We start from the raw sequence: 24,184 nt of genomic DNA, 5'->3' as shown, positions 1-24,184 counted from the left end.
GATTATTTATCCCGAATATTGTCTCAGTATGTCTGATACAAAAGAGAAAGTGGAACCTATCAGGACAGAGTTTTGGTATGATTGTGTAACTGTTAGAGCTGGGTATCGTCACTGATTTCTAGAATCGATTCAATCCGATCTGGGTAAATTTTTCCTCAGACAGTCAGAAATGTTATAATTCAGATCACGGATCAGTACATTTCCATATTTTTATATCTATAAAAAGAAAGATGAGATTTGCGAGACTTTATCAAAGGTGTAAGCATCACAGCAGATGCCTTTGTATCAAAGTAGCTGAGGCTAAAACAGAAAAACGATTTTATAAAAATATTCTGCAGTAGATCAAAAACGAAAGAAAACCATTAATCAACATATGAACATTACCTGATGCTGCTGAAGTGAAGCAGAGAAAAGTTACAGAGGTTTAGAGACACGGCTAAGCGTTTTGCATTTTGCATAATTTTAAAAAGTTTACATTTGTTCAGTAGCCTACTGATAAAATCACACTTCATGTAGCCTACTGAACAGCAGAAATTAGGTTTTCTTTTTGGAAGTAAGTAAAAGGGAAAAAAACAGCGACCGACAGCGCTGTAAACAACGGTAGACTTGTGCATAACAAGCAAGTGAATAATGCAGAAAACTGATTTTTAGACGGGAAACTGTTCTTGGAGTACAGAGAGAGACCACGAGCTGTGCATGACGTGTGATTTTATCGTGGTGGAAGCAAAATAGCAAAAGTCAGAGGGAATTCATGGCTATGTTTATGTGAAGCGTAGTTTGGATCTTCTTTTGCTGCTGGTTCAGTCAATATTGTTTGGAGAGGTAAAACCTACAGCTTCAGAATCAGCGCAAAAAGGGCGTAAAACACAAGGCCCGCCGACAGATCAGAACCAGCGAGCTGTCGGATTTCGGCCCTAACCGTGTCCGTGCCGTCGGGTGAGAAAGGCCACATCTCACTGAGTCTGATGTGTCGGCGGGTCCGCGCTTTGTGTTTACGTCTTTGTGCATAATAGCCTACGTGTATCTGCTGTCATTTACTGTTTTAGCTGTTTGGTGGTTGTTGAAATTTAGTGAAGTTTAACCTGAGATTCTGGCGTTTGGGGCAAAATAAATTTATATTAAAAATCGATTCAGGATTTTAATGAATCAATATCACGTTATCCAAGCTAGAATCGATTTTAATCGATAATCAAAACCCACCCCTAGTAACTGTGTAATCATGCTTATGTACATCTGGATAATGACACAAACTGTGTGGCGCTCCACTTTTTAATAAACTAAAAGACATTATAGGATCTGTAGTGTTGTTTATTTATATTATGGTACTTAGCATTTGTGATATTTATTACTGTGTGCATACTTTATTAGAAGAGAAAAAAAATCTCTTCCTTGCTGGTTCCATCGAAGAAGAAATGCTCAAGTGACTGTGTAGCACGTAGGTAATCCAATTCCACAACACAGCGTGATGAGGGAATCAGCTGTGTTTTGCTGCCCATTTTATTTCGAATCTGGCGCGAACCGGCGAGCCAGTTCCTGAATCAGTCACGTGGTACGGACTGCCCACGAGGCCTCGAACGTCACTGCATACGTAATCAAAGCGAGCCTCGATACGCGCGTCACAAAAATTCCCCCGAGATTACTCGACACGCTTCGAAGCTTCGACACATCACTACCTCTCACATCTAAAGGTAAGTGTCAAGGTAACTTTGAACTGTTCAGTCAATCTTGAGTTTATCGAAGTTTTCTGAAGGACGCTTTCTGTTGCTCTCTGTGAGAGAAGACCGTTAAAGGCGAGGCTCTCCAGAGTGTAGCAAAACAGGAAACCACAGCTGGGTGTGTGTAATGCTGGGCTTATGCTGGGCTTACACTGTGCGATTTTTGGCCCATTTTGAGCCGATTTTTGAGTCGTGCGACCGTTTTGGCGATCGGCCCGATTTTGGCCTTCGTCGTGCATCGCGTAGTATACGTGGGCTAATGCTGGGCAGACACTGCGATTTTTTTCAGTCGCGCGATTCAGCTCCTACTCAAACTGTACGTTGACTCGCAGGGGTTAGAAGTTCATAGGTCACGGTGCAGGGTCTCACACTATACGGCCCGATGCTCTGATGCGACCTGAGTGCTCACACTGTGCGTCCATAAAATGAAGGTTATAACGGAAATTCTGTCGCTCGCTCTCCCTCTCTGTCTTTCACTCACACAGACACACCACCACCATCAACTTTGCTAAATTGCTAATGAAAAACATTGATCAGGCAGCTGTGATTGAGCAGCAGTGTAGATCCAACTATTTTCACGGTTGTTGTGGTCGTGATAATTTTGTGAGGCCACATCGAAAAGGCTCGAATGAGCTTTCCAAAGTTCTACAAGTTGTGCTCCCATCGCTTGTGTCCAGATCACACACATGTGCTGCGCCGTCTTTTTCGCTGACATTTGTGTTTGCGCGTGCGCAGTGTGACAAACTGCAGTGACACCCTGGTCAGTTCTTCTTTCATTGACTGAAGGGTACCAACAATTTTGTCCACGTCTACGGCGCTACTCCCTCGGACCGAGAAACCCCTCTCTCTCGGGTCTGGGCGACGGTATTGCTCTTGAGCTCATGTAGAGCACACTGTCCTTGCTAGAGACAGATGAAGGCGGATTCCTCTTCACTCAAGTCTTCCTCCGACAGCTGGCTTCACCAATTCACTGTTGCTGGCTGCAAAGGGTTACTACTCACTTGCAGGAGTGGCCGCAACCACTGGCAATAAGCTGCTCTTTATAGAGGACTCATGCTCGGGGAGACGTTTTCTGGTCCACCCTCTCTCCCAGAAGAGCCCCGGGAACGCTTGTGTCATCTTTGCATACCTCCACAATTACATATTGTTTAGTCTTTAAAAAAGAAATTGAGGTTTTCCGTGTACCACCAGAGAGAGACTAAGTACTACTAGTGGTATGTGTACCACAGTTTGAGAACCACTGTTCTAAACCATGCTGTGAAACTCCTGGGGACCACCCCTTAAGGGTGAGATTAAAAGTATATGTGTATGACTGAGGGGCTGCCCCTCAGATCTGCTCTGGGAGAAACATAAGAATGTAGAAGAGGTGAAGGGAGTGTGTGTTTTTAAAAAAACAAAACAAACAAATACGTTCGATAAAGTGCTTTCGGTTCGGTATGCATATGTATCGAACAATACAAAATCTTTTATTTGTTTTATCAACTTTTCTTCCAACGATGCTGTCTGTGTTGAGCGCTCAGTAGATCTGTGTTCGACTACCCCGCCTAGGCTGCACTGTCGAGTGCAGATCCACTGAGCGCAGCGCAAGCTAGCAAGACAGAAGCCAAGCTCGTTGCAATATGGCAACTGCCTCAACGCTACCCGAAATTGAACCTCCCCCACCTTCATTCAGATCTGGCGTTTGAAACTATCGTGATGTTCATGTGAAGCATGACCCTGATGGTAAGCGCGTCATGGACAAAAGTAAAACAGTATGTCCGATGTGCCACGCAATGCTCAATTGGTGGGAACTAGTGCGTTATCGCAGTTAGCTCGTTAACATGTTGATGCCGTCCAGCCCCACGCACACGATCCATGGTAACTCGTTAAGGGAGATTTGCAGCGTTATGGCGTTAACGTCATTTTAACGAGTTTAACGCTGACAGCACTAGTGGGAACACAATGAATATGACTACACATTTATGCCGACATCATCCTAGTGCAAAGACAAGTGGAAGCAGACAAAAACAACAAGCACACATGCCACAAACGTTACCAGAGTCATTTAGGCAGCCGTTAGCACATGATTCTCCTTATGGGGACCTGATATGTTTAATATGCTGCTGAGAGTATAGCCCAGAAGAAGCGTATAGAATAGCTTTTATTTTGGAAAGAGCCATTTCTCTGTAATAAACTCTCTTTTCCAAAGATGAGTGATTCTTCAATCAGATTTATTTATTTATTTTTGTTGTTTCATCAACATTAAATTTAAAAACTGTACTTTTGAGTTAAAATATATATTTATAATGTTAATAAATGACTAATTAAAAAGGCATGAACATTTTTTTTTTTGTATCGAAAAAATATCGAACCGTGACACCAAAGTATCGAACAGAACTGAACTGTGAATTTTGTGTATCGTTGCACCCCTAGTTGGAGGTAAAAGTGCTATAATGAAAAACATTTCAAGAAAATGTAAAATAAATGTATTCCAGGATAAAACACAGCTGTCTTTGTCTTAACGCTGCAAATCGGTGTGTCGGCCCACTGGGCATTTGATTCTAATAACAGGCCTCAGTCTCTCCTGCTACTGGTCTGCCATACTGCTAAATTTGGTATCGGTGCTCAAACCTTTTGTGTCTGTTTGCACACCTCGGGAAGCAAAAATTTGTTGTTTTTGTTGTCAGATGAACATATGAGACACTTTGACTCTTCAGTGCAGTGTGGAGCCTAACAAAGATCTGTTTTGTGTCCCAGCTGATCAGCAGGAGGAGAAGAGTCTGACGGAGCAGCAGAGGAACATTTTCAGCTACTTGGACTCAGCTCAGCCACTACAGAGAAAACAATGAGCTCAACACAGAAGGTGACAGACAGAGCAGGGCGATATGACCAAAAATATTTATCACGATATACATTTGAAAATTTGCGATAACAATATAGCTGACGATAAAATTGACACTAGACAAAATACTTTACAACTCCACGACTTTATCAGTGCAAAAAAACCCCATCAATGTATTTTCACTTAAACAAGCAGCTGTTTTTTATGTGCATTAAAGTTATATAAAAATTTAACAGTGAAAATACAAATGCCTTGGAGCAAATGTCAGCCAATTTCCTCTGGAAAATCCTTTTGGTTAAACTGTCAGCAAGCAATTTGCATTTGCACTGTTAAATTTTTATATAACTTTAATGCACATAAAAAAAACAGCTGCTTGTTTAAGTGAAAATATATTGATGGGTGTTTTGCACTAATAAAGTTGTGGAGTTGTAAAGTATTTTGTCTCGCGTCAATTACATCGTCAGTTATATTGTTATCACAAATTTTCAAATGTATATCGTGATAAATATTTTTGGTCATATCGCCCTGCTCTACTTTCATGTGTTACTGTTTAGGCTTAAATAGGTTTGATGTTTGGTGCCTTTTTCTTAATGTAAAAAACCCTCAGGTTACAATCAGACATTTTTCTTCACTGAACCAAGCTGGTCATTTTACCAGCTCAGCTCTAAATCATGTTACAGATGACATATGGTATAAACATCTAGATGATGGGAAAGTGGTGTTCTTGGACATGATTGTTGGGCTTCATTTCTGTACTGAACAGTCATTTTAAGTTTAGCTGGTAAATAACAATTAGCTAATGTTGTTCATGAGACTAAAGTCATCTCACTTTGGTAACGTAACTATAATATGGCCAATAATATAGTTATTATGTTAATCACTTCACTCAAAGACAAGTATCTTTGACAGTGTATATATAGATGTATCATATATAAGAGACAAATATTGTTCCTTTAATTTGTTGGCATTACTAAATTTGGCTCAATGCTTACATATCTGTGTAAAAAGCAAATGTACGAGCTGTGATAACTGTGTCTGATAGAATGAAGAGTAGACTGATATATTAAATATTCCTTTATTGGGTGAGAAAATCAGACCATGTCATAACTGCTTTAAGTCATACAGAATAGATATCAGAGCCATAACCCTTTAGAGCCGATCGGAGCGGGAACGCTCTGTTATGCGTAACTATTTTTAAATCCCAGTAGCACTGCAACCACGTAAGCTAGCGCAAAAATTTTTTTTGCATATGAAACCGGAGGAGTTGTACTTACATCTTATGCCATCAGCTTGTCCTCGGTCACGGTTTCCTTCCACATAAAGCTTTGCAAAAACTGCATAAAAAGCGCTTGCAGGAACAAAAACATAATATTCCAGAAACATGCTTTGCCGATCCGATCAGCTGTTCATAACACTTCCTACGTTGGAATAGACGTCAGCGCGAACTTTTGCATTTCCGCCATTACCTGCCCGAAACCGGAAGTGACGTCATTTTCGCGGAAATGTAGTCTTTTTTGCGATCAGGGCCTCAGGGCCTATACTGCTCTTTTTAAAAGTTATCTTTGACTTTATGACTTTCTGTGTCGTTTCTGGGATGCTTAGGACTCATATTGCACTGCTGGAAATAGTTTATTTTGATGCATATGCTGCTTTTTTGCAAATTTGCAGTATAATATTTATTTTCGTTTTTCCTGCAGTGTATAAAAATTGGTGTATTTCAAAAATAAAACTATGAAGACACTCAAAATAAATTTCCTGTGGTGGGAAACTATTTTGTGCAACTTTTTTGTATTTACAGTTTTGAGGGATAAGCCTCTTAAATTTCTCTAACTACAAATATATGTTAAAAAATCAAAAACGATTTTCAATTTTTTTGTAGTTTATTGCACTTTTTTGCAATTTATGTAGTTACTATGCACTTAATGAATACATATTATTAAAATCTGGGCTATAATGGTTGTATTGATGTATAGCAACTTGAAATGCTCCCAAAAATGGCTCCACAGCATGTAAAAATATAATATAAGCTCTGGCGGACTTGGTTCTATGGTAGGTCTTAAAGGGTTAAACAGGCTGACTTCTGCTAAATGGGTCAAACTGGGCAGAAAGTATACAAACACATAACATCCTTATAGAATATGATGTAACACTATAGATCAACTTACCACAGAATATATAAAGCATATAAACAATTACAGCAACAAACACAGCAGTGCTACTAATCCAAAATACTCAAAGCTTCATAGAACTGAAACAAACATTTATTTTTAGCTCCATTCTGCTGCTGATACAGACTTTAGGTTTCTGAATATTAAACTTGTTTCTGCCTTTCATAGTGTGTAACTTGAAGGCCCTGAGTACTTTCTCCCACACTGAAAACACTGGAATGATACAATTATTTGAACATTACCTAATAAGACTGATTCAGGACAGACAGTTAGTTATTTTAAACTAGAGCTGGGCGATAAAACGATAACGATATGTACTGCGATATAACTTTTTCTCGATAGAAAAATTAAACTATTGCGATAGACCTCACTGCTCTTGTCCTCTTAAAAAAAGGAAAAAAGAAGAAAAAAAAGAACAGCCAATCCAAATTAAGTAGTGCAGAGCCGAACCAATCACAGCCGCAGCGTCACGTCACGTGACTTGTTACGTACAGCACAAGTGCCAAGCCGCACATGTGTATTTGTTTGGGAAGCAGCCAGCCACCGTACCGCCCGGGTAATGGAGGAAATGAGTGTGCAGACTAGAGAAAAAACAACCGAGAGCGTGACTGAAGAGAAAACAGATGATGGTTCCAATGCCGGAGAGATTGTCGAACGGAAAAGCCATAGAAGTTCCGTAGTGTGAAGGTATTTCGGCTATTTCAAGTCTGACAAAAACAGAGTAGCGTTCACTGTAAATTGTACTGAAAGCAAGTCTGGAAATACAATAAACCAGTGCATGCTCAGTCTCTGACTGGAAGCGCTAATTTGTCATTCGGCTTTTGTCAGACTAAAGTAACTGTTAAAACTGTTTGAAAAGCTAAGCTATACAACAAGGAGAGATTGAGAATTTCCTTTTAGTTCTCAGTTTATTTGATATTGACAAAAGTTAGTCAATTTTGTCTGTTCTTCTGTAAAACAAACTAAGATTTATTTTAAGAATTAATATTTTGTTTCTAAGTGGAATTGACAATTTAGTAGCCTGTTTTGTTTGTTCTATTTTGAAACTTAAACTCTTTAGCGGCTGCCTTTTGTGTAGTTTGCAATATTTGCCTTTATTTATCTGAAAAAGTCTCATGTTCCTTAAGTACATCTACCCTGTTGAACTTATTATGGGAAATAAATATATAAAATAAAAACAAGCTGCTGATTATTTCACATTTTACTTGTAAGCAACGGCACATTTAAATCTTACAAATATAGTTATTTGGCTTATATCGTGATAGATATCGTTATCGCCTGAAATGAAAAAAACATATCGTGATATGAAAAAAATCATTTTGAGCAGCCTTTGAATTGGGACAGCCTCGCTGTTACCGTGACGTAATCGGCCGTATAATGCGGCCTTTAAGGCTGCAGACCCTGAATTGGGATACAGCCTATGTCAGGCTGATTGGGTTAGAATGGCAGACCTGACATGTTAACAGGAGGGTGGTGCTTGAAATCATTGTTCTTCCATTGTAAACCATGGTGACCTGTAAAGAAACGCGTGCAGCTATCATTGCGTTGCATAAAAATGGCTTCACAGGCAAGAATATTGTGGCTACTAAGATTGCATCTAAATCAACAATTTATTGGATCATCAAGAACTTCAAGGAAAGAGGTTCAATTCTTGATAAGAAGGCTTCAGCACATCCAAGAAAGTCCAGCAAGCACCAGGATCGTCTCCTAAAGAGGGCTCAGCTGCAGGATCGGAGTGCAGAGCGTGCTCAGGAATGGCAGCAGGCAGGTGTGAGCGCATCTGCGCGCACAGTGAGGCGAAGACTCTTGGAAGACGGCCTGGTGTCAAGAGGGGCAGCAAGAAGCCCCTTCTCTCCCCCCAAAAAAACATCAGGGGCAGATTGATCTTCCACAGAAAGTATGGTGAATGGACTGCTGAGGACTGGGGCAAAGTCATATTCTCGGATGAAGCCTGTTTCCGATTGTTTGGGGCATCTGGAAAAAGTCTTGTCTGGAGAAGAAAAGGTGAGCGCTACCATCAGTCCTGTGTCAGGCCAACAGCAAAGCATCCTGAGACCATTCATGTGTGGGGTTGCTTCTCATCCAAGGGAGTGGGCTCACTCACAATTTTGCCCAAAAACACAGCCATGAATAAAGAATGGTACCAAAACTGCCTCCAACAGCAACTTCTTCCAACAACAGTTTGGTAAACAACAATTCCTACATAAGACACACAGGATTATAAGGGGCACCGTCGATTTTCAGAAAAATCAAAGGATTGATTTTAAGTGTGCCGTATTTTCCAAAAAACACGGTAATAACGACGGCCTGCTAGCATGCTCTACCACAAATAGTGCTTTGTTGTGTATCTGATGTACGAAAGCTAAACCAGTTCCACACCACTGAAGTTGAAGCATTTTTACAAACCAATTCTGGTTCATCTGTTTCATTCAATGATCCGCTTTCACCCTTCTCATTCTCCGTCACCGCCATGCTTTTTCCTCCATGTGTGTGTGAAAACAAAGGCACTGCGCATGCGCGTTTTACCCATATTCTATTGTAATATTTCATTTTCTCATCGTTGCCCAACATTATATCAAATCAAAATCAAATCACTTTTATTGTCACACCAATGTACCTGCACATGTGATGTGACAATAAAAGTGATTTGATTTTGATTTGATTTGATTTATACCGGTATTGCTGTGAACGGTATGATATAGCCCAGCCCTACATGAAAGGCACCCTGATCGTACACTAATCGCACATTAAAATGATCAAAAGAGGCAAAACTGTGTGCCAGAGTCTCGGGTCAGTGTTTGTTTTCATGTCACAGCACCAGAACGATTGCAGGCGCTCATAAGAAGTTACCATAAATCACCACCTTTCATGGTCTCAGCACATCGACTCTATTATTAAGAAAATGGGACAAGGCATAGCTATGGCTATGAAATGCTCTTTGTGTATCACTTCTTCAGTTATGAAAGATGTCATTAATGCACTAGTAATGTCTCATCTGGAGTATTGTTCAATCATTTGGTCAGCAGCTAATAAGACAGATCTTAACAGACTTCAGTTAGTCCAGAATAAGGCGTCCAGATTAGTATTAAGATGTTCATGCTATACTAATATCGATAAAATGCATAATCAACTTTCTTGGCTTCCTGTACAGGCTAAAATATTCTATGGCTTACTTGTATTTATAAAGAACGCAATTCTGTTAAACACACATTTATTTCTGCTCAGCTGCAGTATCCAGATGAAATACATAATCATATTACACAGTTTTCAACAAACTGCAATTTAGTAAATGCTCGAGTTAAAAGTAACTTTTTGTAAAACTGTTATATTTAGAGCAACTTTTAAGTGGAATAAATTGCCTTATAAAATTAGAGAATTATTACCAACTATTCAAAACTTCAATGAACACGTAAAAACCGATTTACAGAACTTTTAGTTGTTGTAAATATTGTAAGAGATGATTTGTTTTTGAAATTTGTGCAATGTGTCTCAATGTTATTGATATTATTATTATTATTATTATTGATTGCTTATATTTTAACAATTGTGAAACCTCACTGTGGATGTAAGAGCCAAATTATGTGGATATTTTTTATTTTTTTTAATAAATTTTATTTTCAGTCACAGCAGAATATTAACAACAAAACATTGAACATACAGTAGTTTGCTGTTCAGTATTTACAATACCCCAAAAGATAACAGAAATAGAGAAGGAAAACAAACAAACCAACCAAAGAAACCCCTACAAAACAACAAAAAACAAACAAACAACAACAAACAAATATAAAAATAAAATGTATAAGGGACATTCAGTGTACAGTTAACTATGATAGTGGTATAGAGATATGGCATCCGGTCATGATAGGGTGGTCATTTTAAATGTTTCCATGTACATCAGGAATGGCTGCCATGCCTTAAGAAATTTGGTGGTTGAACCTGCCAGTGTATATCTCATCTTTTCTAAATGTAAAGACCTCATGAGCTCTGCAAGCCACTGTTCATGTGTGGGAGGAGCTTCCTGCTTCCATTTTAAAAGTATAAGGCGCCTTGCGATAAGTGAAGCAAAGGCAATAGAATTCGAATAGTGTTTTGGCAAAGTGATGTCTTGAGGTATCACCCCAAAGATAGCTGTTAGAGCAGAAGGATCATATTTAACGTTATACATCTCTGACAGAGTGTTAAATATAGACACCCAATAGTTATGAAGATTGGGGCATGTCCAAAAGGTATGAAGGAGCGAACCTGTTTCTGCTTTACATCTGTTACACAGAGGGTCAGCTCCTGGATAGAACTTTGCTAACTTTTCCTTGGAGATATGTAATCGGTGTAGGACCTTGAATTGCAGGAGCCCATGCCTGGCACATATCGAAGAAGAGTGTACCCTCCGGAGAAAAGATTGCCAGAGTTCATCTGTTATAGTCATCCCAAGGTCTTTCTCCCACTGTGCTTTAAGGATGAAGAGAGAAGGAGATTGAAGATCTGATAATATAGCATAGATTTCTTTAATCGCCCCTCTCTTATGAACGTTTATATTGATAATTTTATCCAAAGAAGTTTCCTCAGGTAGTTCCGGAAATGAAGGAAATCGACTCTTTGCCGAGGAACATTAAACTGCTTCAGGAGCTGCGTGAATGAGGCAAAAATCCCATCTACAAAAAGGTCTTTGATATTTCTAAGGCCATTACTTTCCCATATTTTAAAGGCAGAATCCATCATGGAGGGTGGGAACATATGATTAGAGCAGATAGGTGCTTTAATTGACATTAAGTGTAACCCCAACCTTTTCCTACATTGCACCCAGATTCTGAGCGAGTCATACAACAAAGGGTTACATTTATAGGTGTAGAGTTCTAATGGGAGAGCTGAACTCAACAAAGCTGATAGGCAAATTTTGCCACAACTGGATGACTCAATTTGGAGCCAAGCTGGAGTCTCTGTAGTAACATTACTCATCCAGTACAGCATATTACGAATATTTGCTGCCCAATTATAAGACTGAAAGTTTGGCAAGGCTAATCTTTATTTATTTTATTTATTTATTTATTTATTGTCATTGTCAAGAACAATGAAATTGCGTTTGGGGCTTCCATACAACCCAAAAAAAAGAAGAAAATAATAAATACCCCTTAAAACCCAAGTGTACATATTTAACCCAGTGTGACTCCAATGCAATAAGACAATCCTTAGCAATAATGTTCGTAGAAATTCAGACAAAGACCTGAGAAACATGACAAAATACAACAATGCAACCCATTCAATATTATTGTACTGTGAGATATGATATCAGATATGATAGTTATCTATTTAAGAAAGAGGGGGGGGGGGGGGCAGGAGGGGGAAGAGAATAAAGATATGATGCACCAATGCAGACCAGTTCATTGCTATTAAGAAGTTGGATATGGTTATTGTCCGTGAGAGGGGGGCAGAGAGGGGAGGGGGGCAGAGAGTTCAGGAGCCTCACAGCCTGTGGATACAGGCTGTTGGCCAGTCTGGATGTTCTGGCCTGTATAGACCTGTACCTTCTCCCTGAGGGCAGCAGATGGAAAAGGTGGCGCGCAGGGTGATGTTGGTCCCGCAGGATACTGTGCACCCTCCTCAGACAGCGAGTGGGGAAGATATTACTGATCTCTGGCAGACTTGTTCCAATAATTCTGCCAGCTTCTTTCACCACCCGCTGGAGTGCTTGCTGATTGGCCTTGGTGCAGCTGGGGAACCACACTAGAAATCCATACGTCAGAACGCTGCTGATGGCACAGTTGTAGAAGTTCAACATCAGAGATCTGGGAATGTGTGCGCTCCGCAGTCTCCTCAGGTAGTAGAGGCGCTGTTGGGCCTTCCGTACAACTGAGGTGATATGGTTGCCCCAGGACAGGTCCTCGGTCACAGTTACCCCCAAGAATTTAAAACTGCTCACCCTCTCCACCGCCTCACTGCCAATGAAGAGAGGCAGATGGTTGTTATGGCCCCTCTTCCGGAAATCTACAATGATCTCCTTGGTCTTTTTGGTGTTTAAGACCAAGTTATTGTCGTGGCACCATGACTCTAGTTGTTGCACCTCTGTCCTATAGTTTGTCTCATCATTGTTGGATATAAGTCCGAGCACTGTAGTGTCATCTGCAAACTTAACAATGAGATTGGACGCGCAGGAGGAAATACAGTCATGGGTGAAGAGAGTGTATAGCAGAGGGCTCAGAACACACCCCTGAGGGGCACCGGTGTTGACCACAAGGGTGGAAGAGGTGTTCTTACCCACTCTGACACTCTGTCTACGGTTAGTGAGGAAGTCCACAATCCAGTTGCACAGAGAGGAGTTAAGTCCCAGTTGGTGGAGTTTGGGACGGAGTTTGTATGGCCGGATGGTATTAAAAGCCGAGCTGTAGTCTACAAAGAGGAGCCGTGCATAGGTGTTCCTGTGTTCCAAGTGCTTCAGTAATGTGTGCAGCACCCATTGGCCTAGTCCTCTGCATGAAATCTTTACGAATTCGTGGACTTTTGCCATTCCAAATAAATGCAGAGATATGCTTATTCAGTGTTATAAAATACTTATTGGGTAAGTAGCATGGGATACATTGAAATAAATAAAGGAACTTGGGTAGTATGTTCATTTTGATAGAATTGATGCGACCAATTAATGACAGTGGTAAATTGTTCCATCTCTGAAGATCTGTCTCAGTATTCTTAAGCAGCGGGACAAAGTTTCTTTCATATAGACCTTTGTATGAGTGGGTAACCTTAACCCCCAGATAGGTCACATACCTTGATTTAACGTTAAATTGAAAATCTGAAAACGAAATCTTCCTGGCTATAGAGTTGACACAGAGAAGTTCACTTTTATGCAGGTTCAACTTGTAACCTGAAATATTACCAAAACATTCAAAAATGGCAAGAGCACGGGGAAGAGAGCATAAAGACTCTGACATATACAGCAGTAGGTCGTCAGCATATAAGGATATTTTGTGCTCCTGGTCACCTCTGAAGATGCCCTTAATGCAACTGTCAGCTCGCAGTTTAATCGCCAGTGGTTCAATTGATAATGCAAAAAGAAGAGGGGATAAGGGACAACCTTGTCTTGTACCACGGAGAAGTGGGAAATAAGAAGAGAATAACGAATTTGTTCTAACACGTGCCATAGGTGAGGAGTAAAGTAACTGAATCCATGAAATGAAATTAGGGCCAAATCCAAATTTATGTAGAGTACAAAACAGATAATCCCACTCCACCCGGTCAAATGCCTTCTCAGCATCGAGTAATAAGGCAATTTCAGGGGTTGTAGTTGACTTTGTGTGTAATATGTTTAAAAACCTGCAATTATGTGGATATTTTGAATCCACTTAATTGTATAATATTTTATGTGATTGTATTTGTATTGTATCTCTGTCACTGCAGGACCAACATGGAGCGAGAAGTCAGCGCTCTCAGGAGGCCGACAAACCTCACAGAAGAAAGAGAGAGAAAACATACACCTGTGACGAGTGTGGGAAGGATTTTGCTAGGAAGAATGAACTAAAACGTCATCTGGTCATCCACAGTGGAGTTAAAGCATACAGCTGTGATCAGTGTGGCAGAGCTTTTACTCGCAGTAGCAGCTTACAGAGGCATCTACTTACCCACTCTGGAATTAAGGCATACAGCTGTGACGAGTGTGGGAAGGATTTTACTGGGAAGGATGACCTAAAACATCATCAGGTCATCCACACTGGAGAGAGACCGTTCAGCTGTGACTTGTGTGGAAAGTCTTTTTCCTGGAAGGATTCCCTAAAACAACACCAACTCATCCACAGTGGAGTTAAAGCGTACATCTGTGATCAGTGTGGCAGAGCTTTTACTCACAGTAGCAACTTACAGAGGCATCTAGTTACCCACTCTGGAATTAAGGCATACAGCTGTGACATCTGTGGAAAAACTTTCAGCCAGAGAGGGCACCGAAATATACATCTACGCATTCACACGAGACATGTTGTGTACTGCTGTGAACAGTGTGGCAAAGAATTTATAACAGACACACAGTTAAAACAACACATGTTTACCCACACTGAGGAGAGACCTTATAAATGTGACCTGTGTGAGAAGACTTTTAAAGCTCCACGTCACTTGAGAGAACACCAACAGATCCACACCAGAAAGAGACTCAACAAGCGCAGTTGCTGTGAGGTATGTATTTATATTGTTATCTTGTCATTTTAGCCTGACTGTTTGGAACAACTCTGCTCATTAAACTTTGTTAGCATGTTAGCAATTCTACTGCATGGAAAAGCAGCTCTGAGTGATTATTCAGATTTTCATTTCAGTTATGATTTTAGTATTACTGTAGTATTATGGTGGTAGTATTGTAGTTATTGCAGCCCAGTAAACTGAGTGTGTTAACTGAAACAGTCAAATGTAATTGGACGTCTGCAGAGATGCTCTTTATTTCAGGCGACGTTCAGGATAAAAGTGTTGAAGGACTGACTTACACTGTCTTTGTGTCTTTGTTTAGAAGCAGAGCGACACAGATGGATCCAGTTCTCAACCCTGTCATCACCGTGGTGGTGGGAAAGACTTTCGTTGTGACCTTTGTGGAAAAACTTTCAGTCAGCAAAAGACCCTAAAAAGACATCAACGTAGACACACTGGAGACAAACTGAAATACTGCAAAGAATGTGGGAGAGGCTTCCCCACATCGCATCACTTAAAACAACATGAACTGATTCACAGTGGGGTTAAAAAGCACCTCTGTGATCAGTGTGGGTCATCCTTCACCACTGCATGTGAGCTTAAATCACACAAACGAGTCCACACAGGAGAGAAACCATACAAGTGCAGACACTGTGACAAAAGCTTCTCACATTCAAATAGTCGTAACAAGCATGAACGTACACACATGGAAGGAAACTACAGCTGTGACCAGTGTGACAAGAGCTTCAGGAATCTCAGTTCATACTCCGAACACAAACGATCCCACGTTACTAATAAACTGTTTCACTGTTACCAATGTGCCCAAACATTCACCTCATTGTCTGCTCTGTGCAAACATCAGCGTGATCACTCAGGGCTGAAATCACTCTCATCACTGGATCACAGTGAACCTGAAGAGACAGAAAGATCCTCTGGTTTCAGTGTCAGACTCAAAAAGCTTGAGATCAGGCTCCACAGAGTTCAGATAGAATCATTTAAACTTGTGTTGAACTGAACTGGTTGCTGGGCTGAACTTCTACATAATACAGATTTACATGGGATCTTATTTTCTGTCGTTTTACTGAGTCAGTTTTGTCCTTTTTTCTCTGTCCTGGTTTTGCTCGTCTGTAAATAATTGAAACTCAGTCAAATAGTTCATTGTTCTCCAGCAAAACGTTTTGGAAACTCATGTTTAACCTTTAAAACTCTGACATGTTTTAGCACACAAGGCTTCATCGGGGAGTTCACTCATGATTGGACCATGAGAATAAAGGTTTTTAGTTCTTTCAAAGAGTCTTGGAGGTGTTTGATGTTTCTGTTTTTCTACATAAAGCAAGAAAAATAGTTTCTTCCTTTATGTAGTGTGGAAGTTTTTAATGTTTCTTTCATCTGTGATGTTCTTGAATGTGTTGACATGAAGATGGTACAAATAAACTGTCCTTTTAGCTTCAGCTCCTAATTTATTCATTATTTATGGATGTAGCACAGCAGCAGTGTCTTGATTAACACATGGAGGGCTCGGGATCTGATGGTAAATAATGTTTTGTGTCCTTGTACACATCATACAGCTCAGCTGTTCCACAGATGTCAGGTTTACACAGTGGGATGGTTTGTAAGAACGCAGCTCTCCTGTGGATAAATCCTTACTCTTAGCCTCAGGACCTCACACAGTCCCAGCAGGTTTGGTCAGAAGATTTATCCCTTATATCAAAACTTCACTGAGTCTCCTTTGCTGTGCTGTTTTCACAAAGAAACGTAAACTGAAGACCTGGGCCCTATTTCAGGAAGCCGGTTTAGAAAACTCAGAGTGAAAAACGATACTCAGGGTTGAGTAACCCCGAACTGTCCAACTCGGAATATTCGGTTTCAGAAAGGCTGATAACAAGTAGTTCAGTCAACGCGGAGTTCCTTTAACCCCAAGTTAAGCGCGCGCACGAGGATACGTAAAGCCCTGATTATTGGAGCACAGATTAAGCGAGTCACCATGGAGACGGAGGGAAAGAAGGCGCGGTCAATGTATTTTACAGCGCTTGAGGCCGAAATTCTGATGGCAGCATATGCCGATAACATGAAAATTTTGCAGAAAAAAAGTAACACAGCCTCAGCTGCAAAAGAAAGGGAGCATGCATGGCAAAACATAGCCGACAGAGTCAATGCGTGAGTGTTAATTTAAACATTGATCTAGGGATTTCCACCCATTTAACACGTTATTTTATTATATGTCATTTTTTATTTTATACATTTTATTTTGTGACGTGATGTGAGCGCAGGTGCAACCCAACAGGCCCCAAACGTTCCTGGCAGCAAGTAAAAATGAAATATAAAAATATAGTCCGAACAGGTGAGGTGTAATTGTATTATGAGCCATAGTGCTTGGTCTGTTTGTCCGATGTAAATCAATTGCAGTTAGAGGCTACATTAATTTTCTTTCTGTAAGCACTTATTGAAATTATCTGAGCACATTACAAGTACATATTTGCTTACTCTGTATGCTCAAATGTGACCCGTTATGGCCACTAGAAAAAAAGCGGAGGCCCGAAAAACAGGTGGGGGTCCTCCACCACCACCACTCACAGAGCCTGGCCACTTGGCTTCCACATTTGTGATAATGTTGGCAGCATCACATATGATCTTCACAGTGCAGAGAACACAAATTTGCATCCATTACTATAATGAAATAATTTGTTAGTTTGAAATGCTACGGGGAACTATGTACCTGTACATTAATGCTGTGGAAAGACTTCCTGTTCACATAGTCCCCTTCATTTACTGAAGGAGCAATGATTGGAATGTGAGTGCCATCTGTACAGCCAATCACGCCTGGGAACCGTGAAAATAAATGTAAAATTTAAGTAGTAGTTCAAATATCACCACATCATGAATTAAGTTTTGTTCATCCTGATACCTGCAATTTTGTGGAATCCCTCTTTGATAAATCTTGTGGGTCTATGACCGGGGAACACCACAAACGAATGCAGGAGACGTTTCAGTGCAACTGTAACATTCCTGACTGCGCGACAGACGGTAGCCTTGGAAACGTGCTCAGCATCACCAATATTATACAGAAAGCTCCCGTTTGCAAAAAACCAAAGTGCAATACAAATAATATTACAGAACTGAGAGGATGTCCGCGATGTGTCACACGAGCAATATTAAGCCTGAGGATGTTATTCAAATAAATTATAGATTGTGCTGAAAAACGGTAACGTTCACACAGATAATCATCAGGAAATGATAAAATGTCCAAACGCGCTCTAATCACTCTCTCCCGGCGGAGAGCTCTGCGGAGAATTTGGGCTTCAACATCTACTGGCTCTTCAAGGAAGGAGCACGCCATGTCTGACACTTCCTACAGTCAGGTTTCCGACAAAGAGGCGGAGAAGGTCAGGGTTAGTTGAAGTAAACCTGCTAGGGGGCAGGTTAGCTTCACGAAGTGTGTCGTCATAGTAACTCACTCAGGATTAATCTAAACTCGCTTTGTGAAACCGAAAACCCAGAGTTTTTGTTAACTCAGGGTATACTTACTCAGAGTTTGCTCTAAACCGGCTTCCTGAAATAGGGCCCTGAACTTACAATGTTTTAATTAGTTTAGCAGATTCAGTGTCTCCATGATCAAATCTGCTGTTTTTGTGCTGCTGTTGGTAGAAAGCCGTTTAATACTGAAATGAACTGGCTGCATGCATCTCTGAATGTAAATTGGTGCACTATTAATAGATCACTCTGGAACGGTATCATCTCTCTAATTTGCCCACTGCGTAAATCTCACTCATGGCCAAGAAATTGAAATAAATCTTGTTTCCCTGCTGGATAGTGATCCACTGTAACTCTGCTCCTCCTTCCTGTTTAGGATTTCTGTGACTGAAGTAGAATTCCCTCCATCCATCACTTATCCCAGCTAACCCAAAGTAAAATAAAGTTTTGCTCATCTTAAAAAAGCATTACAATAATGGGCATTACCAATGCAAACTGAATAATACAGAAGATGAAAGAATAGACTTTGATCAGTTAATAAAGCTCATGATCTTGATTCATTGTGGCTGCTACACAGATACTTCTGGGTCACTTCTCTCAGTTAGGAACCTTCCTCACCAAAACTGACTGTTGGACCACACCCCTGGTTTCATGAGAAGTTGTTTCAGCCATGATTTCTCTTCCTGTATTTCAGAGTAAAGACTGAAGTGACAAATGGAAACATGTTTAAAAAACGCAACGTGAGAGAGACGTTGAGGTCCTTGGAAGTTACCCTGGGTTTTTCTGTCACCCTGCTAGATGTTACACACCTTGTTATTGGACTGATTTCTACTGCTGGACTACTCCTGGGGAGAGTAACAATACTCTTACTAATTAGCTCTCTTTCACACCTTTGGGGATATTTATTTTTGTGCTTGCAGCGCTGTGAGCCAGAACAGCGAGAGAAAAATCTGCAACAGCGACGAGCCGAATGCTTAAGTGAATCCCAGCAGCTGCACATGTGCAACGCTGATTTAGAGGATATCTTTGCTCTGGATTTATATTTATACTTTTTCATTTCTATATGATTCTTCTTGCATCTAAACAAAGATGATTCAATTTGATAAATTTTGAAGGCCGGGCAGCACGGTGGCACGGTGGTTAGCACTGTTGCCGCACAGCAAAAAGGTCCTGAGTTCAATTCCACCATCAGGCTGGGGTCTTTCTGTGTGGAGTTTGCATGTTCTCCCTGTGTTTGCGTGGGTTCTCTCCGGGTACTCCGGCTTCCTCCCACCGTCCAAAGACATGCAGCTTGTGGGGATAGGTTAATTGATTAATCCAAATTGTCACTAGGAGTGAGTGTGAATGGTTGTCTGTCCCTGTGTGTTAGCCCTGCGACAGACTGGCGACCTGTCCAGGGTGTACCCCGCCTTTCGCCCTATGACAGCTGGGATAGGCTCCAGCGCCCCCCGCGACCCTGAAAAGGATAAGCGAATGGATGGATGGAAATTTTGAAGGCTCTTCGTGCTCGGGTGTAAATAAGATGTAATATTTGCTCTTGGTTTGTTTCTCTTGTACAGAACCTTGCAGTACAACAGAAACCTAAAAACATTATTTGTAGTTGTTATTCTTAGTTGTTCTGCTGCCTAAATACCACAGGGTGTAATTATGAAGTTATTGAGCTGCACATACTTTACGACCTGCTTAAGTTCGAGGTCACAGCGTCTGTAGAGCAGCTGGAACATAATGAAGTCTACAAGGTTAAAGTTTTATCTTCACTTGTTGTTCTCTCTGCTGCTTGGTTTGATGGATCTGAGAGCTTTTGTTTTTATTACTGTTATTATAATTATCTTTAAAAGCTTTAAAATAGTGTTTGTGTTTGAAAAATGGATTTCAGAATTGAACAGAAACATCTGTCATAAAAATCACCCAAAGGCACGGAGACAAACTCAAAGGATGCAACCTGTAACTTTCTCTTCCTTCATGTCAGCACCATCATTGATTATTTATAGTAAATGCATATAGCAACAGTAACACTTTAGTTTGGATTTCATGATTTCTGTAATTGGAAAATATTATTTTGTTTAAAGACAGAAGTGACTGTGTAGTTGCAACATTAAAGTGAAATATTTAATAGTCTAATAACAGATTATGTGTTGAAGCTGTCGTTTCAGGACGTTTCAGAAGCTGCAGAGAGGCATGTAAGACTGCAACTCTGCTTCCTGGTCCCAGCTCTGGATAGTCATATTTTAGGGGGTTTAATAAATGTGTCCATATTTCTAGAAATGAGAGCTGCTCCATCCAAAGTGGGATGGATGCCGTCTCTCCTAACAAGACCAGGTTTCCTCCAGAAGATTTGCCAATCATCTATGAAGCCCACATCGTTTCTTGGACACCACTCAGACAGCCAGCAACTTAAGGAGAACATGTGGCTAAACATGTCACTCCTGGGCTGTATCCCAATTCAGGGTCTGCAGCCTTAAAGGCCACGTTTTAAGGCCGATTACGTCACAGCAACGTGACAAAGGCTGTTCCAATTCGAAGCCTGCTCGAAATGCGGCCCTCAAATGTGTCCTTCATTTCCCTGAATTCTAAAGATGTGTCGTGTAGACTTCGTGGCCCAACACATCCCAGATTGCATAGCGCGGCGGTGGGTGTGGATAATTTTGCCGAAAAAAACGTTGGAAGCGGAGCGGCCAAAGAGTAAACGTTTAAAAGTAAGTACTGTTATGATGTCTCAACAGGACCTGGAAAAACTAGTCCATGCATTCATCTTTAGTAGGCTTGATTACTGTAACAGCATCTTTACAGGTCTACCTAAAAAATCAGTCAGACAACTGCAGCTCATTCAGAACTCTGCTGCTCGAGTCCTCACTAAGACCAAACAAGTGGACCACACCAGTCCAGCTCTGAGGTCTTTACTCTGGCTGCCTGTCCGTCAGAGGATAGACTTTGAAGTTCTGATGCTGGTCTATAAAGCTCTGAATGGTTTAGGACCAAGATACATCAGTGACCTCCTGACCCAGTATGAACCTTCCAGATCCCTCAGGTCACCTGAATCCGTTTTTTTTTATCAGTTCCCAGAGTCAGAACCAGACACGGAGAAGCTGCATTCAGCTTTTATGCTCCATATATCTGGAACAAACTCCCAGAAACCTCAGATCAGCTGAAACACTCAGTTTATTTAAATCCAGGTTGAAGACTCACCTGTTCTCAGCTGCATTTAAATAAAGCACCAAATCCACACTTTTAAGCTTAAATTCTTTTTAATCAATTTTAAATCGTGCTTTTTATTTTTGTTTTTTAATGTCTCTGTAAAGCACTTTGAATGACCTTATTGTTGAATTGTGCTATATAAATAAACTCGCCTTACTGAATATTATGTCACTTATTTATTTGCAAATGTTTAATAATGAAGAACATTAAAGCATTACTGTTGGCCACATGTCGGCAGAGTTATGTGACATTAGTGATGTTTGTACTGACTTGGTTTTAAAGCCTTTAAAATATTCGCTGTTCAATAGTCGACCTTAATCTTACACAGAATGTGATGATTTTATGGATAATTAAAGTCAGTCATATATCCACAAACACAACAAGCTGAAAGTCAGTGATGCTGCTCGGTTTGCAGTCCTGAATATCACGGCACAAGCAGGATTCACTGCACTGTTAATGTTAGCTATGTTATATTGCTGTCTCTGTTCGGTGGTGTCGAGCCAAACGGACTTTAACGTGTGTTTGAACGAGCTGACGGTTCACTCGTTAAGCTGAAAGAAAGATGCCTCCGTGCAAGCTTGAACATGTTGCGTATGCCGTCGGAACTGGATTTCAGTCTAAACTGGTGTCCGTGTTGGTCCTGCAGAGAATCAGAGTTGGAAAAGTTGTTAATGTAGCAAAAAACAAAATGTAATGCATTTTGTTCATAATCTCTTTAAAGCCATGATCTTTTTTTATCGATGTCACTGGAGTGGGTAAATGAGTCTGAAAAGTTAAAAAAACAGATTTACATTTATTGTTTATTACTTTTATCGAACATCATCCCATCCCATTTATACTATTTAAGAAATAACGTGTAAAATAACCTTTTGTTTGCCTTTGGAGACTCTGCGTTTGAACCATCCCAAATATCGGCACCAGGGAACCAACTCCTCAAGCCGGTAAAAAGGTCAAGGACACAGTTACACGATCGCTAAACTAACCTGTTTTTGAATAAAACAAAACCATATAAGCACGATCCCTGGTGTTTTGGTAGATCCCTGGTTTATGATAGCAGCAACATTAACGAGACTGAGACAGCTCTGTCTTAACGTGGCGACTTCGTTTATTGCCAAACTGCAACAACAAACACACACGACACAACCACCAGAGGGTGCTGCATGAACCATTGAATTAGTCCTTACCATAACATCCCCCCTTCTGAGTACATTATAAACTATAATATTTTCTGTAATAATCCACTTTTATGTCAATACTGAAATTACTGCAACTTAACTTATAGCTGGATACTCCAAGGCTGTTACATTAACTCAAATCTATAACAAACTTTTATTGCTTTTATTTATAACTATTATTTATTTAACTGTGTGAACTTATTCTAACTATGAAGGTGGGGTAGACAACCCAGTCCTTCAACTGAGTGAGGGGATTATTCTGCCCCGGGCTGGTCACTCAGGTGCTCGTGAGTACCTTCTACCTAAATCAAAGTCCTTAAGGTACCTCGGTGGGTTTCTGTCTCTTGTAGGATATCTTCTTTCAGTAGTCTGGTTACTTGGTGGTATAAGAGACTGCTGAACCTGGTTCGAAACAGGGCTGCTGCTGTTCTCTGGTTCTCTGGTTGTTCAGTTGGTTCAGTCTTGGTCCCTTTTAGTGTGATGAGATGGCTCCTGTTTCGACGTAGAAGCCCCCTCGGGGTCTCCACAAGGTAAGAACGTGGTGTATCTGCTCTGCTTGATATAGTCCCATTTGTTTTCATGTCCGTGATCCAAACTTGATCTCCTGGGTGTAGTCCAGTGAGGTCTTGTGCTCTGTGTCTGTTGTTGAACCATTTCCACTGTTTTTCTCTCTCCTTTTCTTCTCTCTCTCTCAGTTTAGTGATGTTTGTGCAGCCTGGGTTGAGGCAGGATGGAACTACGGGAACTTCTCCCCATGAGAAGCTCTGCAGGGCTATGTCCATTGGCAAGTGGTGTGGCGCGATATGCCATGAGAGCGAGATATGGGTCTCCTTCTTTCTGTAGAAGGCTCTTTACTGTTCTCACTGCTCTTTCAGCCTCACCATTGCTCTGAGGGAATCTCGGACTGGAAGTGGTGTGGGCAAAGCCCCACTCTGAAGCAAACTTTTGGAAGTGTTCTGAGGAGAATTGTGGGCCATTATCTGACCTTAACTCTGTTGGTATGCCGTGGCGTGTGAATATGGACTTTAAGTGGTCAATCACTGCTGCTGATGTGGTAGAGGACAGCTTAGCTATTTCTATGTATCGTGAGAAATAGTCCACTGCAACCAAATACTGGCTGTTACTGCACTCAAAATGATCAGCACCAACTAACTCCCACGGCCATGTAGGAAACTCAGTTGGCATGAGTGTTTCCCTGGGTTGCGGTCTCACCTTTGCACATGTCTCACATTCTGCTACCAGCTGTTGTAGTTGAGAGTTCAGTCCTGGCCACCATACCGACTACTTGCCTCGTTCCCTGGACTTTACAATGCCCTGGTGACCTGTGTGCAGTCATGTCAAAACATCTTTTTCTAATATCTTTGGAATAACTATATGCATACCTTTTAGGAGAAGTTCATTTTCAGCAGTCAGGTCTCCTGCATGCTGGTGGTATGGGAAACATGGACCTGGTATCTTGAGTTTGCCCGGCCAGCCGTTCTTGCA

At 40.9% G+C, this 24,184-nt stretch overlaps 2 protein-coding genes across 3 annotated transcripts in view; both read left to right on the top strand.

The window, feature by feature from the left end:
• The window catches only part of LOC309714055 (uncharacterized protein), a 99,696-nt gene extending 83,387 nt beyond the window's left edge, over window positions 1-16,309 (top strand). The window contains exon 6 of the transcript XR_014278791.1: window positions 16,161-16,309. The gene's annotated coding sequence lies outside the window, so the exon portion shown is untranslated. The remainder of the gene's footprint in view (window positions 1-16,160) is intronic.
• LOC309714063 (uncharacterized protein) lies at window positions 1,558-16,309 on the top strand. 2 transcript variants are annotated; one of them, XM_082546173.1, is made up of 4 exons: window positions 1,558-1,688; window positions 4,452-4,557; window positions 14,091-14,855; window positions 15,184-16,309. In XM_082546173.1, the coding sequence occupies exons 2-4, from the start codon at window positions 4,540-4,542 to the stop codon at window positions 15,871-15,873; spliced, it is 1,473 nt and encodes a 490-aa protein (XP_082402299.1). In that variant the 5' UTR covers window positions 1,558-1,688; window positions 4,452-4,539; the 3' UTR covers window positions 15,874-16,309. The 2 variants fall into 2 exon arrangements, with proteins under 2 accessions (XP_082402299.1, XP_082402298.1); XM_082546172.1 differs by having other exon boundaries at window positions 1,560-1,688; window positions 15,181-16,309.
• Window positions 16,310-24,184: the final 7,875 nt, after the last annotated feature.

This window comes from Aulonocara stuartgranti (assembly GCF_965226115.1).
Source record: "Aulonocara stuartgranti genome assembly, chromosome: 9".
Lineage (NCBI taxonomy): Eukaryota > Metazoa > Chordata > Actinopteri > Cichliformes > Cichlidae > Aulonocara > Aulonocara stuartgranti.
The sequence above is the reverse complement of the archived record's forward strand: the minus strand, read 5'-3'. Positions and strand labels throughout refer to the sequence as shown.

Excerpts from the sequence above, each read along its gene's own strand:
- LOC309714063 (XM_082546172.1), top strand. Across the intron at positions 14,856-15,180 it reads ACAAGCGCAGTTGCTGTGAG|AAGCAGAGCGACACAGATGG; the intron begins GTATGTATTTAT and ends GTCTTTGTTTAG.